The sequence below is a fragment of the Zea mays genome, chromosome 8, assembly GCF_902167145.1.
Source record: "Zea mays cultivar B73 chromosome 8, Zm-B73-REFERENCE-NAM-5.0, whole genome shotgun sequence".
Taxonomy (NCBI): domain Eukaryota; kingdom Viridiplantae; phylum Streptophyta; class Magnoliopsida; order Poales; family Poaceae; genus Zea; species Zea mays.
Genome location: NC_050103.1, coordinates 3,505,005 through 3,519,399, shown reverse-complemented (window position 1 = coordinate 3,519,399; position 14,395 = coordinate 3,505,005). Strand labels below are relative to the sequence as shown.

At 42.8% G+C, this 14,395-nt stretch overlaps 1 protein-coding gene and 1 non-coding gene across 4 annotated transcripts; one reads left to right on the top strand and one right to left on the bottom strand.

Annotated features, from left to right (window-relative positions):
* Nucleotides 1–7,668: 7,668 nt before the first annotated feature.
* LOC100192752 (titan9) lies at nt 7,669–14,295 on the top strand. Of its 3 annotated transcripts, none has more exons than XM_008656096.4 (8): nt 7,669–7,930; nt 8,036–8,102; nt 8,220–8,277; nt 8,406–8,464; nt 12,926–13,086; nt 13,231–13,264; nt 13,346–13,474; nt 13,932–14,295. In XM_008656096.4, the coding sequence occupies exons 1-8, from the start codon at nt 7,883–7,885 to the stop codon at nt 14,105–14,107; spliced, it is 732 nt and encodes a 243-aa protein (XP_008654318.1). In that variant the 5' UTR covers nt 7,669–7,882; the 3' UTR covers nt 14,108–14,295. The 3 variants fall into 3 exon arrangements, with proteins under 3 accessions (XP_008654318.1, XP_008654316.1, NP_001131422.1); XM_008656094.4 differs by having other exon boundaries at nt 13,228–13,264; NM_001137950.1 differs by having other exon boundaries at nt 7,847–7,930; nt 13,228–13,264; nt 13,346–13,422; nt 13,932–14,220.
* Nucleotides 10,276–10,466, bottom strand: LOC111590076 (U2 spliceosomal RNA). Its single transcript, XR_004852356.1, has one exon. It is a non-coding gene; the product is annotated as a U2 spliceosomal RNA (small nuclear RNA).
* Nucleotides 14,296–14,395: the final 100 nt, after the last annotated feature.

Genomic DNA, 14,395 nt, shown 5'->3' with positions numbered 1-14,395 from the left:
TGGATCAAAAGGTATACCGGTTGATGATTGGTTCATTACTCTATTTATGTGCATCTCGACCGGACATTATGCTTTCCGTATGCATGTGTGCAAGATTCCAAGCTGACCCTAAGGAATCTCACCTTACGGCCGTAAAACGAATCTTGAGATATTTGGCTTATACTCCTAAGTTTGGGCTTTGGTACCCTCGGGGATCCACATTTGATTTACTTGGTTATTCGGATGTCGATTGGGTGGGGTGTAAGATTAATAGAAAGAGCACATCGGGGACTTGCCAGTTCTTGGGAAGATCCTTGGTGTCTTGGGCTTCAAAGAAGCAAAATTCGGTAGCTCTTTCTACCGTCGAAGCCGAGTACATTGCCGCAGGCCATTGTTGCGCGCAATTACTTTGGATGAGGCAAACCCTGCGGGACTATGGTTACAAATTAACCAAAGTTCCTCTTCTATGTGATAATGAGAGTGCAATCCGCATGACGGATAATCCCGTTGAGCATAGCCGCACTAAACACATAGCCATTCGGTATCATTTTCTTAGGGATCACCAGCAAAAGGGGATATCGAGATTGCATATATTAATACTAAAGATCAATTAGCCGATATCTTTACCAAGCCACTAGATGAACAAACTTTTACCAAACTTAGGCATGAGCTAAATATTCTTGATTCTAGAAATTTCTTTTGATGTCTTGTACACATAGCTCATAAATATACCTTTGATCATGTCCCTTTTATGTATGCTATGACTAATGTGTTTTCAAGTGAATTTCAAACCAAGTCATAGGTGTATTGAAAGGGAATTGGAGTCTTCGGCGAAGACAAGGCTTCCACTCCACTCTATAACTCATCCTTCGCCGTCGCTCCAAGCAATTCTTCGTCTTTGGTATAATCTTCACTCATATGTTTTATTTGCCAAAGGGGAGAAAATAGTTAGCAAAGGGCTTATGTCTCACTCAAAGTATCCGTTTTTGGCGATTCATGCCAAAGGGGGAGAAAGTATGAGCCCAAAGCAAAAGGACCGCACCACCACCCTAATTTTAAAATCTAATGATTTTCAAATTGGTAAATTTCAAATTGGTATCTTATTGTGTTCAAAAGGGGGAGCAAGTAGTACAAGTAGTATTTTCAAAATTGATATCTTAAAACCCTCTTGAACACTAAGAGGAGAATTTGTTTGAGGGGGAGTTTTGTTTAGTCAAAGGAAAAAGCATTTGAAACAAGAGGACAAAATTTCAAATCTTGAAAATGCTTAGCAAAATCTTATTCATTTACCTTTGACTATTTGCAAAAGAACTTTGAAAAGGGTTTACAAAAAGAATTTGCAAAAACAAAACATGTGGTGCAAGCGTGGTCCAAAATGTTAAAAATAAAGAAACAATCCATGCATATCTAGTAAGTAATGTTTATTGGCTCAATTCCAAGTAACCTTTGCACTTACATTTTGCAAACTAGTTCAATTATGTACTTCTATATTTGCTTTGGTTTGTGTTGGCATCAATCACCAAAAAGGGGGAGATTGAAAGGGAATTAGGCTTACACCTATATTCCTAGATTGATTTTGGTGGTTGAATTGCCCAACACAAATAATTGGACTAACTAGTTTGCCCAAGTTTATAAGTTCTACAGGTACCAAAGGTTCACAATAAGCCAATAAAAAGACCAAGTAAAGGGTTCAACAAAAAGAGCAAAGGGATAACCGAAGACACCCTGGTCTGGCGCACCGGACTGTCCGGTGCACCAGGGGACTCCAAGCTGAACTTCACACCTTCGGGAATTCTCAGAGATGCCGCGCTATAATTCACCAGACTGTCCGGTGTACACCGGACAGTGTCTGGTGCTCCATGGAGATGCGACTCTGAACTCGCCAGCTTCGGGAATCCGCTCCGCTATAATTCACCGGACATGTCTGGTGCACACCAGACTGTCCGGTGTAACGGCGGAGCAACGGCTAGTCCGCGCCAACGGTCACCTGCAACAGCATTAAATGCGTGCTAGCGCGCGCAGAGGAGCAGAGCACGCGTGGGTGGCACACCGGACAGTCTACATGACCTGTCCGGTGCACCACCGGACAGCCAGGCGGGCCCACTCGTCAGAACTCCAACGGTCGAACCCTAACGGCCGGGTTATGTGGCTGGCGCACCGGACAGTGTCCGGTGGCGCACCAGACTGTCCGGTGCGCCCGTCGACAGCAGCCTTCACCAAACGGCTAGTTTGGTGGTTGGGGTTATAAATACCCCCAACCACCCCACATTCAAGTCATCCAAGTTTTCACACTTCTACACCTTACAAGAGCTCTAGCATTCAATTCTAGACACACCCAAGTGATCAAATCCTCTCCAATTCCACACAAGGCTTTAGTGATTAGTGAGAGAGATTTGTTGTGTTCTTTTGAGCTCTTGCGCTTAGATTGCTTCTTTCTTTCTCATTTGTTCTTGTGATCATAACTCAATTGTAAACCGAGGCAAGAGACACCAATTGTGTGGTGGTCCTTGCGGGGAAGTTCCCGGTTGATTTGAGAAGAGAAGCTCACTCGGTCCGAGGGACCGTTTGAGAGAGGGAAAGGGTTGAAATAGACCCGGCCTTTGTGGCCTCCTCAACGGGGAGTAGGTTTGCGAGAACCAAACCTCGGTAAAACAAATCCGTGTGTCACACTCTTCATTCGCTTGCAATTTGTTTTGCGCCCTCTCTCTCGGACTCATTATTATCTCTAACGCTAACCCGACTTGTAGTTGTGTTTAAATTGTTAAATTTCAGTTTCGCCCTATTCACCCCCCCCCCCTCTAGGCGACTTTCAGTGATCCTTGCAAGGTTGACAAGTCCGAGAATCATGACACCTATCGACAGAGGTATTGGATGTGTGCTAACTATGCATTTAAGCCAATGATTGTTCAGCACCGGGTGAATTTAATGGTGAGAATAAAATTTTAATTAGTTAACAGTTTTCATACGAACTGGTGCATGTTTTTTGTACTAACAATTTCATGTTTTTTAGACTCCTCCACTGCTCTATGATTTTGAGCAGTGAATTGACATAGAAATCTCCCAAAAAGACAAGAAGTGATTGGAGAATCTTAAAAAGTGGGATGTAGAGGACAAGGAGAGTATAGAGAAAAGACGAGAGGAGCTTGTGGCCGAGCAACAACGGGTAGGCGAGCAGGAAATGAGGTGTGTTGCTGAATGCAGGGAGGAGAAGAAGAAGCTTGGGCGTGCACACCGTGCAAAGGACGCAATGGAGGAGAACCCTGATGCTTTTCGCAAGGGCAAATGGCCCCGTTGCACTGAGTAGTCTAGGTGTTTATATGATGTTATGTCGTAATGAGCTTTTTATTATGTATTATTTACTATTGAACAACGTTATGTAGTAATGAACTTCTTATTATGGATTCAAATTGGACACTAAAAGCAATTGATGAAGAAGACTTAAAGCAATTGATACAAAGAATCAACACACTTAAAGCAATCGATACATAAGAGTTTTCTAGTAGTGCTCCCACATTCCAAATTGTGTGGACCCTTCTCAACAGTATCCTCCCATTGTTGTTGTCTGTTGTGGCTGCAGTGGAGGATGTGGTGGACCAACATTCTTGTTGTGACAAGGGCAACAACAATATGGATCTGGGCATACTTGCACCTATGAACCAACATCCCCCCTCGACGAACATCTCTACCAAGTAATCCTCACCATGCATACACTTCGACCAATCTTCTCTCCTGTTATCGTGAGACCAAAGGCGAACCTCCTTATTCAAATCACTTTTACTTTGTACTAGAAATTCATATGTTGCTTCCTCAAAATAATTGGGGCTAAGAGGCCCATCATAACAAATTGGAGGTCCCTTCCCCACACCCTTTGCTCTCTCATTTCTGGAACCCTTTCCTCGAGATGACCCTAAAGACATTTTAGCTTCTACTTCGCTTTGTATGGCACAATGAACCAAATGGTCGCGTATAAATAGGCCAACGTCAAGGTGGTATGCATTTTAATGGACTCTTGTGAAAAGGCTAGATGCTTCTGAAAATGCTAGATGCTTTTGAAAAGGCTAGATGCTTTTGAAAAGGCTAGGTACTTCTGAAAAGGTTAGGTACTTTTGAAAAAGGCTAGATGCTTCTAAAAAGGCTACATGTTTCTGAAAAATTCGGCAGAGTTTCCCCTGTTTTGAACACACATAGTGTTTAAAGTAAAGTCATAAAATTTTAAAAAATTCGGCAGAGTTTCCCCTGTTTTTGTATGTTCTCAATAAAAATATTTCACATAAACAAATCATATCAAGCAAACATATGCAACTACATAAATAGATTTCATAGAACTCCATACAAGTTGATACAAGTCCATAACAGTCCATAATAGTTCATAGCCACACAAATCCATTCGATTCATACAAGTCCATAACATAAATAATTATAAAAGTCCATAACTTCATAGTCCATATCCATGGTAGTCAAACGTCCATTTCAACCGTCAACGCCTGCTTCTTACCCTTATCGAGAGCGGCAGTGCCTGGAGTGTAACGGTCCGGCGAGCGATGGCGTCTACGTTCTTGTGGCTGCAAAGGCTGTGGTGGTGGAGCATCCGGAAGCTGGGAAGGACCAATCTCGTCTAGGAAGGACCACATTGCCTCCATGATATATGCTCAAAAAATGTCCATTTATTTGAAACACGATTTAAACATTCAATATCCATTATGGATGGTCATTGTCTAACCACCACTCACTAATAACTAGCTAGTTACTGACTAATAACAAAGATCTAACTAATAACTAAATACTAACCAGCTAACAACTAATAATGAATTACTTAAAATAACTAACTACTAACTAACTATTAATTAATAATGAATTACTAACAATAGCACTATTCACATTCATCACATGCAAAACAAAACATAGCACTAAGTATAAATTTTGACAGCACCTCCCCTGCATGGGGAGGATACTAAAACCTGCAGATTCAACTCACATTCATCACATGCAAAACAAAACATAACACTAAGTATAAAATTTGACAACACCTTCCTGCACGAGGAGGATACTAAAACCTGTAGATTCAACTCACATTCATCACATGCAACACATTCATCATCTAACAACGTTCATCAACTAAATCACATTCACGTTTATCACATTCGATCAAATTCTCATTTGTCACATTCATATTCACGATAATCACATTCAACCAACAACTAATTATATACCAACAAAACTAACATACCTAACAAAAATACTAACTCAATAACTAAATTAGTAATTAGCTAATTTAATACCTCGAAATCGAATGTCAATGATGATCGCGGGTATGGCGTCTTGCCAGGGGCGACGAGGGCGGTCGGGGACGACGAGGGTGAGTGCAGCGAGGCGGGTGCGACCGAGGGGTGGGTGCGGCGAGGGCGGCCGGTGGGGATGAAGAAGAGTGAATTGGAGAGAGAGGGGGAGTAGAACCGGTATATAGGGGGTCGGCGCCAAGCTCCATGGTGCCAACCCTCCCGCATCGATCTATGCACAACACCTCGGCGCCAACATTCATGGCGCTGAGGTAGGGGCCATAAATCTTGGCGCTTACCTGGCGACAAGGGTCATGGCACCGAGGTGCTTCCACATCAGGTACATGTTGGCGTCGATTCTTACATATGAACGCTAAAATAGTTGGCGCCGACACGTTGTAGCTCGACGCCAATAGTGATGACGCCGAGCTAAGGGTCCATTTTTTTAAAATGAAACTAGAAAGAGCGTATTTGTGAAAATAAAACCAAAAAACTAAAAATACAAAAAAGACGGTCGCTACGGTCACTCACATGCACACGCCAGCAACTGACGTCCTACATGTTCAAACTGAAGTCGTGTACCAATTGAAGCAAGTGAAGGGCAAAAAACGATGCAACTTTGAGCAAGTGATGGTGGCCTTGAGCAGAGGATAATGCAAGAGACGACCGATTCATAAAGGTGGAAGTGGGGTGGCTATTGTAACTTGGAGCACGAGACAAAGATGGGTGCTCACCAAAAGTCGGTTATGAAAGTCGCCTAGAGGGGGGGTGAATAGGCGTATTCTGAAATTTACAATTTAAAACACAAACTACAAGCCGGAATTAGCGTTAGAATTAAATCCGAGTCCAGGAGAGAGGGGAAAACAAAACAAGAGCAAATCAAGCGAATGACACGGTGATTTGTTTTATCGAGATTCGGTTCTAAAGAACCTAGTCCCCGTTGAGGTGGTCACAAAGACCGGGTCTCTTTCAACCCTTTCCCTCTCTCAAACGGTCACTTAGACCGAGTGAGCTTTCTTCCTTGATTTTCTCGGGTCACTTAGACCCTGCAAGGACCACCACATAATTGGTGTCTCTTGCTTCGCTTACAAGGCTTTGAGAATATGAATGAGAGAAAGAAGAAAGCCAACCAAGCAACAAGAGCAACAAAGAAACACAAGAACGATCCTCTCACAAGTCCTAAAACACTAGAGTTGAATTGAGGACTTTGATTGGATCAGTGGCTTTGATTTTGTGTTTTGGAGTGTTACACTTTGCTCTTGTATTGAATGAAGAGCGTTGAATGCTTGGATGGTTGGAGTGGTGGTGGTTGAGGGGTATTTATAGCCCTCATTCACCAAAACAACCGTTGGGGCAGGCTACTGTCGATGGGCGCACCTGTCCGGTGCGCCGCCGGACACTGTCCGGTGTGCCAGCCACGTCACCCAACCGTTAGGGTTCTGATACAGTCGACCGTTGGAGCGCTGACTTCTGGTGGCACCAGACAGGCACTGTTCACTGCCCAGATGCGCCTCTGACCTCTGCTCTGACTTCTGCCGCGAACTGTAGCGCTGTCAGGGGTACTATGCAGTCGACCGTTGCGCCGAAGAGTCGTTGCTCCGCTGGTGCACCGGATAGTCCGGTGGCACACCGGACAGTCCGGTGAATTATAGCGGAGTGGCGCTGGAGAAATCCGAGAGTAGCGAGTTGGAGTTTGTATGGCCCTGGTGCACCAGACACTGTCCGGTGCGCCAGACCAGGGCACTCTCAAGTTTCTTGCTCTTTTGAATTTGAACCCTATCTTTTATCTTCTATTGGTTTATGTTGAACCTTTATGCACCTGTAGAACATATAATCTAGAGCAAACTAGTTAGTCCAATTATTTGTGTTAGACAATCAACCACCAAAATTATTTATAAGAAAAGGTTAACCCTATTTTCCTTTCAGATTATAATTTTTTTACAAATACTCCCTTAAAACACCACAAAAGCTCTCACATTAAACATCACTATACATATCCTAAGCCTCCACTAGACTTAACCGTCCACGATAGAGTGATGAGTGGCTCAAACGACAATACTAAATCGACGACGTGTGCTGGGTATTATACTCTATTTGGATGTTAATATTGGAGGACATGAAATTAAATTGGTTTTAATATCAAATTAGTCATGATATTAAAATAAGATGTAATTATAATTCTATTGTTTGGACATTATTGGAGTTTGGAATTGGGTTGTCTAATTTCACATAATACAGAGAGGTGATACTCTGAATTGGAGAAAGAGTTTTTAGTTAGAATCCAATACTGTGGAATTAGCTCTCTGATTCCAAATCTTAATTATATATACAACCAAATAACAGAATTCAATAAAATTAATTTTAATTCATAATTCTATACACTAATATCTACATCCAAACAGATGTTAGATACGAAGCCAACGAACCCGCGTGACGAGAGTATCACAATCGAAAAAAGGTCTTCCATCTGTTGTCTCGTTCTCTCTTTCCGCACGACCGCACCGTGTGAGTTCAAAAAACTTACCCCCAAAAACTGTCCTCCCTTGGTTCCTTCCCGCTCTCCAGCCAAAGTCGCCGCTCCCGCTCGGACACGCGTCTAGAAGCTTCTGGATCCGTCCCTGACGCCGATGGAGCAGCTCGACTACAAGTTCCACGAGAAGTACACTGCTCTGAAGGTACTGCGGGCACGTCCGCTTCTTCCCCATCCCGTTTCTATGGCCGCGCGCGGTGGGTTGACACTGCAATTATTGATTTCCGCTTAATCTATTGCCGTGCCGTAGAAGCGGAAGCTACTGGACGAGGGGCTGGAGCGGAAGCGGGAGGCGGAACTCAATGAGCTTTACGATGGTATAACCGGCCGAACCTATCTCCGGGCTGGGCTATGGGATTGGGAAGTAGGGTTTTGGGCGAAGCGCTTGTTCTTTTCCCCTGCTTTGATTTTTTCCTTTTATTTTGATGACGCAGCCATGAAAGATTGGGTCAGCGAACTCAGGAAAGACAATGCGGAACTCAACGAGAAGCTGTAAGATGAGAATTCTTATGCTTCTCCGTGGGTTAGGGTTTCGTTTTTTTTGGGGGGGGGGGGTGGTGTGGAATTGGTGCCTATATAGTTGATTATATCCCTTTTTTGGGCTAATTTGATGATTCCAGGGTGGAGAAGCAGGATGAGCTCGAGAAGGCCCGTCAGGAATTCCTTGAAGATATTCGTAGTAAGATTATTTATCAAATCTCAAAGTTACCTTCTGTCTAGTCATGAAAAGTAGTTTTCTTTGGTCTGAATCTTATTATCCGTGATCATGTTTATTCAAATTTCGGTCTAACTTGCCATGAAAAGTAGACATGAGTTGGGTTAATCCTTCACCTTAATTCTATGGCACATTTATGTTTATGACCACCACAAAGGACAATGTGTCACTAACTCTTAAGAATGTTACTGAGTAATGGCTATAAAATCCCTGTTAAATGGCATGCTACAATCATCTAGTGGTTGTTTAGATCTATAAAATAAAGATCAGTTTGGTAAGAACATGTTTTTATCAGAAATTTAAGGAAAAACTAGTTTTAAGTTGCTAGACCATTAATCTAGGTTTACATAACATAACATAACATGTTATTTGGATTAATATGTAGGAAACTAAACTGAGGTTTGGTAATCTCTCCATTGCCCATTACTTCACCCTTGCATAGTTGTTCCTTCTACTCTTCATTGTACAGCACGGGAGCCCCTGAATCAATCATCTTACTGCTTCCTTTCTGTAGCTCACATCCATGGATGCCTCTTCATTCCTAATCTCAGGAAATGGATAGGGTATCCAGCAGCAGCACCAATGACCCGCCAGAGCACAAATGACCATAGCACCCTGGCTAAGCAATAACCATTGTCATCTTGCTGAACTTTCTCCGGCATCTTGCTGAGCACATGAAGCCCGCTGAACTTCCTCTCCGTCTCAGTCATCCGTTTCTCCAGCATATTTGATGAGCATCCAAGTGGACGGCAACATCCTGAGTATCTCCCCTTCCTGGCCATCGCCCATCACGCTCACACAGCATCATCTCCCTCTCATCAATGCGTATGAGTACCATAGCACCAAGCTGTTTGCTGTCCTGGCTGTTGTCGTCATCATCGTGCTCTTAATCATCACCTTCTGGCAAAGCATCCAGCGTGGTTGTTTCTTTGCTGGTGACAAGCTCTAGCCCCTGTGACTTTTTGGCTGAAGCTGTTGTACCTGTCAGTGTTCAGTGAAGTTGCCAGGTTGTTGAGAATGATGACATCTGAAACACACTAAACGGAAAAACTGGAGTTTAGAGAAAACTACTGTTGCTCACCCTCAAGTTAGTTACATCAAAAAATCAGAGAAATGGACAAACAGGTTTATTGGGATCCTTTTTTTTACAAAACTAGAGATCCAAACAATGCCTTGATGTCTTCAACATCATTGCAGAACAATTAAACAAGGAAATATTTCAATAACTGTGCCCTTGCTTTCCTTGTTGGACAAATACTTCAAACAGGGGATACTGGCTAGAATTGTGATTTAGAGCAAGTATATACTTATACTAATTCGAGTACTGTCTATAAAATTGCCACAGTGATTTGTGTTTCAAAAAGTTCAGGTCAGAGAGGACAACCTTATTGCTTTGTGTACACCAATGGACATCTAAGTTTGATGAATATCAAATTTACTGCTTTGCTGTACTTGATTGCTGGTTGTAGCTTATTAGCATATCTGCATATGATAAATCAAGAATATTTTATTCTGCGAACATTTACCAAAACCAAACTGTTTTGTATTGTTTGCAATATAGTCAAACAACTGGCCAATTATGCATTCATAATTTTTTCGAGTAATAGTTGGGAGGCCATTGAAATGGTACCTCTACTAATGTTCACCTGTGTCTTTCTGGTATGGTCCGAAATATGTTTTGACACTATTACTGAACAGTGCTACATTACCAAGAACTAGAATAATATCTGTGCGTTGCGACAGTACACAATCATATTTTCATGATATTGGTTGCGAAGGGTGAGCCCGTACCTGCAATGCAATCAATGGTTGAACGAAGTAAATCAGTCATATGGACCCTCCCCTAAAAAAATACCAATTATAAATAAATTTAATATCAAAGTGAGCATATTGTCTATAGATCAGATGTTAAATTGATAAGAATAAATATTACATTTTATTTTAGCCAAAAGACCGAGAAAGATATGAGTTGAAAAATAAACCCAATCCCTATTTTTATAGAGCTCTCTGTAGCTCGTCCTCTTTCAGCTAACAGGGTGTAGCTTCCTGTTGTATTGGGCTTAGTGGCTTCTTACGATCTTCGATCTATATATGGTGTAACGGCCTTGATGATTTATAACTCAAGACATTGATTCCATATAAACGCACGGTATGACTGCCGGTTAAAGACCCACAACATCTTCCACTGAACCTATGTTCTTTTATTTTCTCTTAGACACACGCATTAAACACAAAATTCATGGATCGTAAAGATGCCTCTAGCTATTGCACAATAATCTGATAGAGAAGAAAATATGCCTCAATAATTGTCAAACAGAGGCCATGCAGAGATTCATGATGTAGCATGCATGAGCCATGCATGAGTTGAGCGGTACCCAATATCGTCTTGCGTGCAACAAATGAGCTAATGAACCAAATGTCTCGAACAATAGCTGTCCGTGCTTTGCATCGGAAGGCCACCAACCATCTCCATCTCGTTCCCAACTGGCCTAGCTCTGGTGAAAAGTACACGCTCAACTTCGAATGGAGCTACAATAAAATGCTTACCAAGGACCCGTCGTAAGTGCGCGATGGCCTTGTAGCTCCTCACTCCTAAGGAAGCACTTCTCCTAGCCGCTAGTAATGACTTGTGACGCTTCGTCTCTCTACTCCGCCATGGCCTCGTGACGATGGCGCTCATCATGCTCATCGGTGACAGCAGCACTACGTGCCATGCCGTGTGGCATCTTGCTCACACCCCGTCCCCCGGACATTCTCCTGTCGTGCCGAAGCCGCCTATCTTGCTCGTGGTCACCCTTCCATTGATGCTCGCCATACCGATGTTACCGCGGTGGGCGTCGTGCCACAGATCCATGTGGTACCGAACACCGCCGCGCTGCCCCCTATGCCGGCTGCAGTACCCACCGTCATGCTAAAAGTGACGCTGCCGCCAATGCCCACTGTCGTGCCGAAGGTTGGCGCGTTGCCACTAATGCCCGTCGTCGTGCCTAAGGTTGGTGACTTGTCGTTGATGCCCTCCGTGTGGCCCGTGCCTAACCGTCGATGCCCTCCATTCCAGCAGCGTCGGTCTCCATTAGGTCCCACGAACGCAACACGAACTCGGTGAACAGGCCTGTGAAGATGCCAGTGGAGTCAGTGAGCCAGAAACTCAGATGTACGCACGTGCATACCTTGGAGGACGTAGGCGAGTCGGAGTATCTGGAGGGCGTCAGGCCACCGGTGGCGAGCAGATCCACCACCGCTATCGCTTGAGGGGCCTCAGTACGACTTTTTGTAGCCAGGTTGGTTGGCGGATTAGGATGAGTAAAATAGTTCCACCCCGCAGCTGTTGAAACCGCTTTCCCTGTGTTTCTATGCATGAAAGACACGACATGTGTGGGTCTGCTGAAACCGTTTTCCCTGTCCCCTATGGAGCGGCGTCCATGGGTTGTTGGGCTCCTGTCGTGGTGCATTTGGCACGGGCCCACTTGCCATGCCGGTCGTTTCTATAAACGGAAGACATGGCGTGCATGGGTTTTTGTCATTGTGTGGGTTACTGAGGCGCTCGTGCGCCGTGCGGGGCGTGGATACGCTGTGGACAGGGAGTGGATAGACGAATTGGATTAGATGCGATCGATGTGAAGAGAATGTGTCTTGTGGGCCATTTCAAATAATAGAAGGGATTATTTTATAAAATATGACGCGGGGTGACCGTCAAAACTGGTGCTTTTATATAGTAGAGATAGAGATAGAGATGTAACACTATTGTTTCATCCTATTACAGTTCTAAAACTATACATGTCAGGAGGAGGTGCTAAACTGTGTAAAATGCTCCAACGTTTGGATCACCCAACTATTCTAACGATGGGGTCCACAGGAAATAAACTACTAGCTCCGCCTCCTTTGCTTCCTCACTGTATGCAGGACTGATAAAGACCATTGTAGTTGTACTGTTGAGCAGAGACAAAATATTATTTAAGCCCTATTTGGAACGCGGGATTTTTTTCTGTTTCTTGTGTTTTTATGTGAAAATCAACTGATTCTATGAAATTCCTATACAATAACTCCGAAATTCCTGCATTCTAAAGGGGGCCTTAACTCTTGGCACCGGTTACACAAGCTTTGCACCCGAGTCTAATCTAGATATTAGCTCCAGCGTTTCGCACCGTGCCAATAAATACTACGTCTAGATATATAATAAAAACAATATATCTATAAAAACCAAAACATTTATAATTTGAAAGAGAGAGTAGCTTGCATCACGTGGTTAACAAATTGGGTTATGACAACATAATGCATCATGATTTGTGAAATGGAGTGGTCCTTTGGAATCAACTTTACTTTTAAGTTTCTCCCAACAGTTTTTCCCTTTTTTATTTATTTGGTACCAAATAAATTGGTTTAGGTGGCACTTTATTTACTTATTTCCATTTTTGTTTCATGCAGCAAGGGACGCTGAAATTCTGAAGCTGAAGCAGCTCTTAGATGAGAAGGCTGAAAAAAACAATTCTGCAGCTACTGGGTTTCCTTGCCTAGCGCCTGAAGCTGTCCTAGAAAATTCAACTCCATTGTCACCTAAAAGAAAGACACCATTTTCCCACGGCAAGGTAAAGAGGGTACAGTTGAGTGAAGATGTTCATCACAGTAGCCCCGCAGAGGAGAAATCTGAGTAGTTCCTTTTCATGTACAAATATTTGAGTGACTTTTGTCTACTTATCCTTTTTGTGGTTTGATTTGATCTGATACAGCAGCTAGAATGCTCCAGAAGACATACACGCATCTCAGGTTACAGGAAATTTAATTTAATCTGTCACTACTTTGTTGTATTGCTTGAGATTAATTTAGCCAGTGTGTTTGTTGATTCAGGGAATAGGACAACAGAGATTCGGAGTGCTCATATGCTTTCTTTGCTGCTTCAATCTTTAGTTCGCATGAAGATCTCGGTAAATGATGGAACAGAAATATTTTCGGTTTCAGTATCTCATGAAGCTAGTGGTACTTGCTAACGCTGAATCTCATGTTCTTGTTTTACTACAGTTCAGTATTAGCATAGCTGTTAGACCATCTCAGCAGCTTACCCATACAGATTCAAACCACACTCTTTAAACAATACAATCTACAATGCAAAACGATTCAAAATAGTGTTTTTAGTGACCATATATGAGTGCAATGTATAATAGTTCACCCATATGGTTACCAAAAACATCTTTTGCACCGTTTTACACTGTGGATTGTATTATTTGTAGAGTGTACGTAGTTTGAATATGTGTATGTGTATGTGTAAGCTGCTGGGATGGTCTTATGCTTTATATTTTTCATACTTGCGCTGTCACAGTATGTTTATTTTTCATGTTCCATGGGACGGTTACATGTTAACAAAGTAACACCTTTCATTCGGTTTCATTTCATTTCAGGATGTATATTCATCCTTATAGAGTTTAAACTACTGCAGGTTACAGTTTCATCCTCACCTGGCTAGAAACATCTGATGAATGGTCATATAAGCTCTCCTCGTTGGGCACACTGGAAAGGATAGCCGTTGATTGGATGAGGCAAGACATAAGATTCAGCATGAAAATGTGCCGCATGTTCTTTGAGCGGATATCAAGCATCATAACAAAAGGATGACGACATGCTCTTCGCTTCAGCTAGTTATATCAGTCTGCCTACTGTACATGGAAGCATCCTGATGTAAAAATGATTTGATGCACTATCTTATTGCAGAGCTGTCTTTCATGCTCATGCCAGTGGTGTGTTTGGTTGCCGGACATTTAGGGACAGCCACGACAGGGAATCCCTGTCATCCTCTCTCGTTCCTTTAATTTCCCTTTAATTTCGAGGTATAACCGAGGACAAGACATTGAATCAAATAATATTATTAAATCAAGCCAAAAAGGATTATCCTATTTTGTCCTA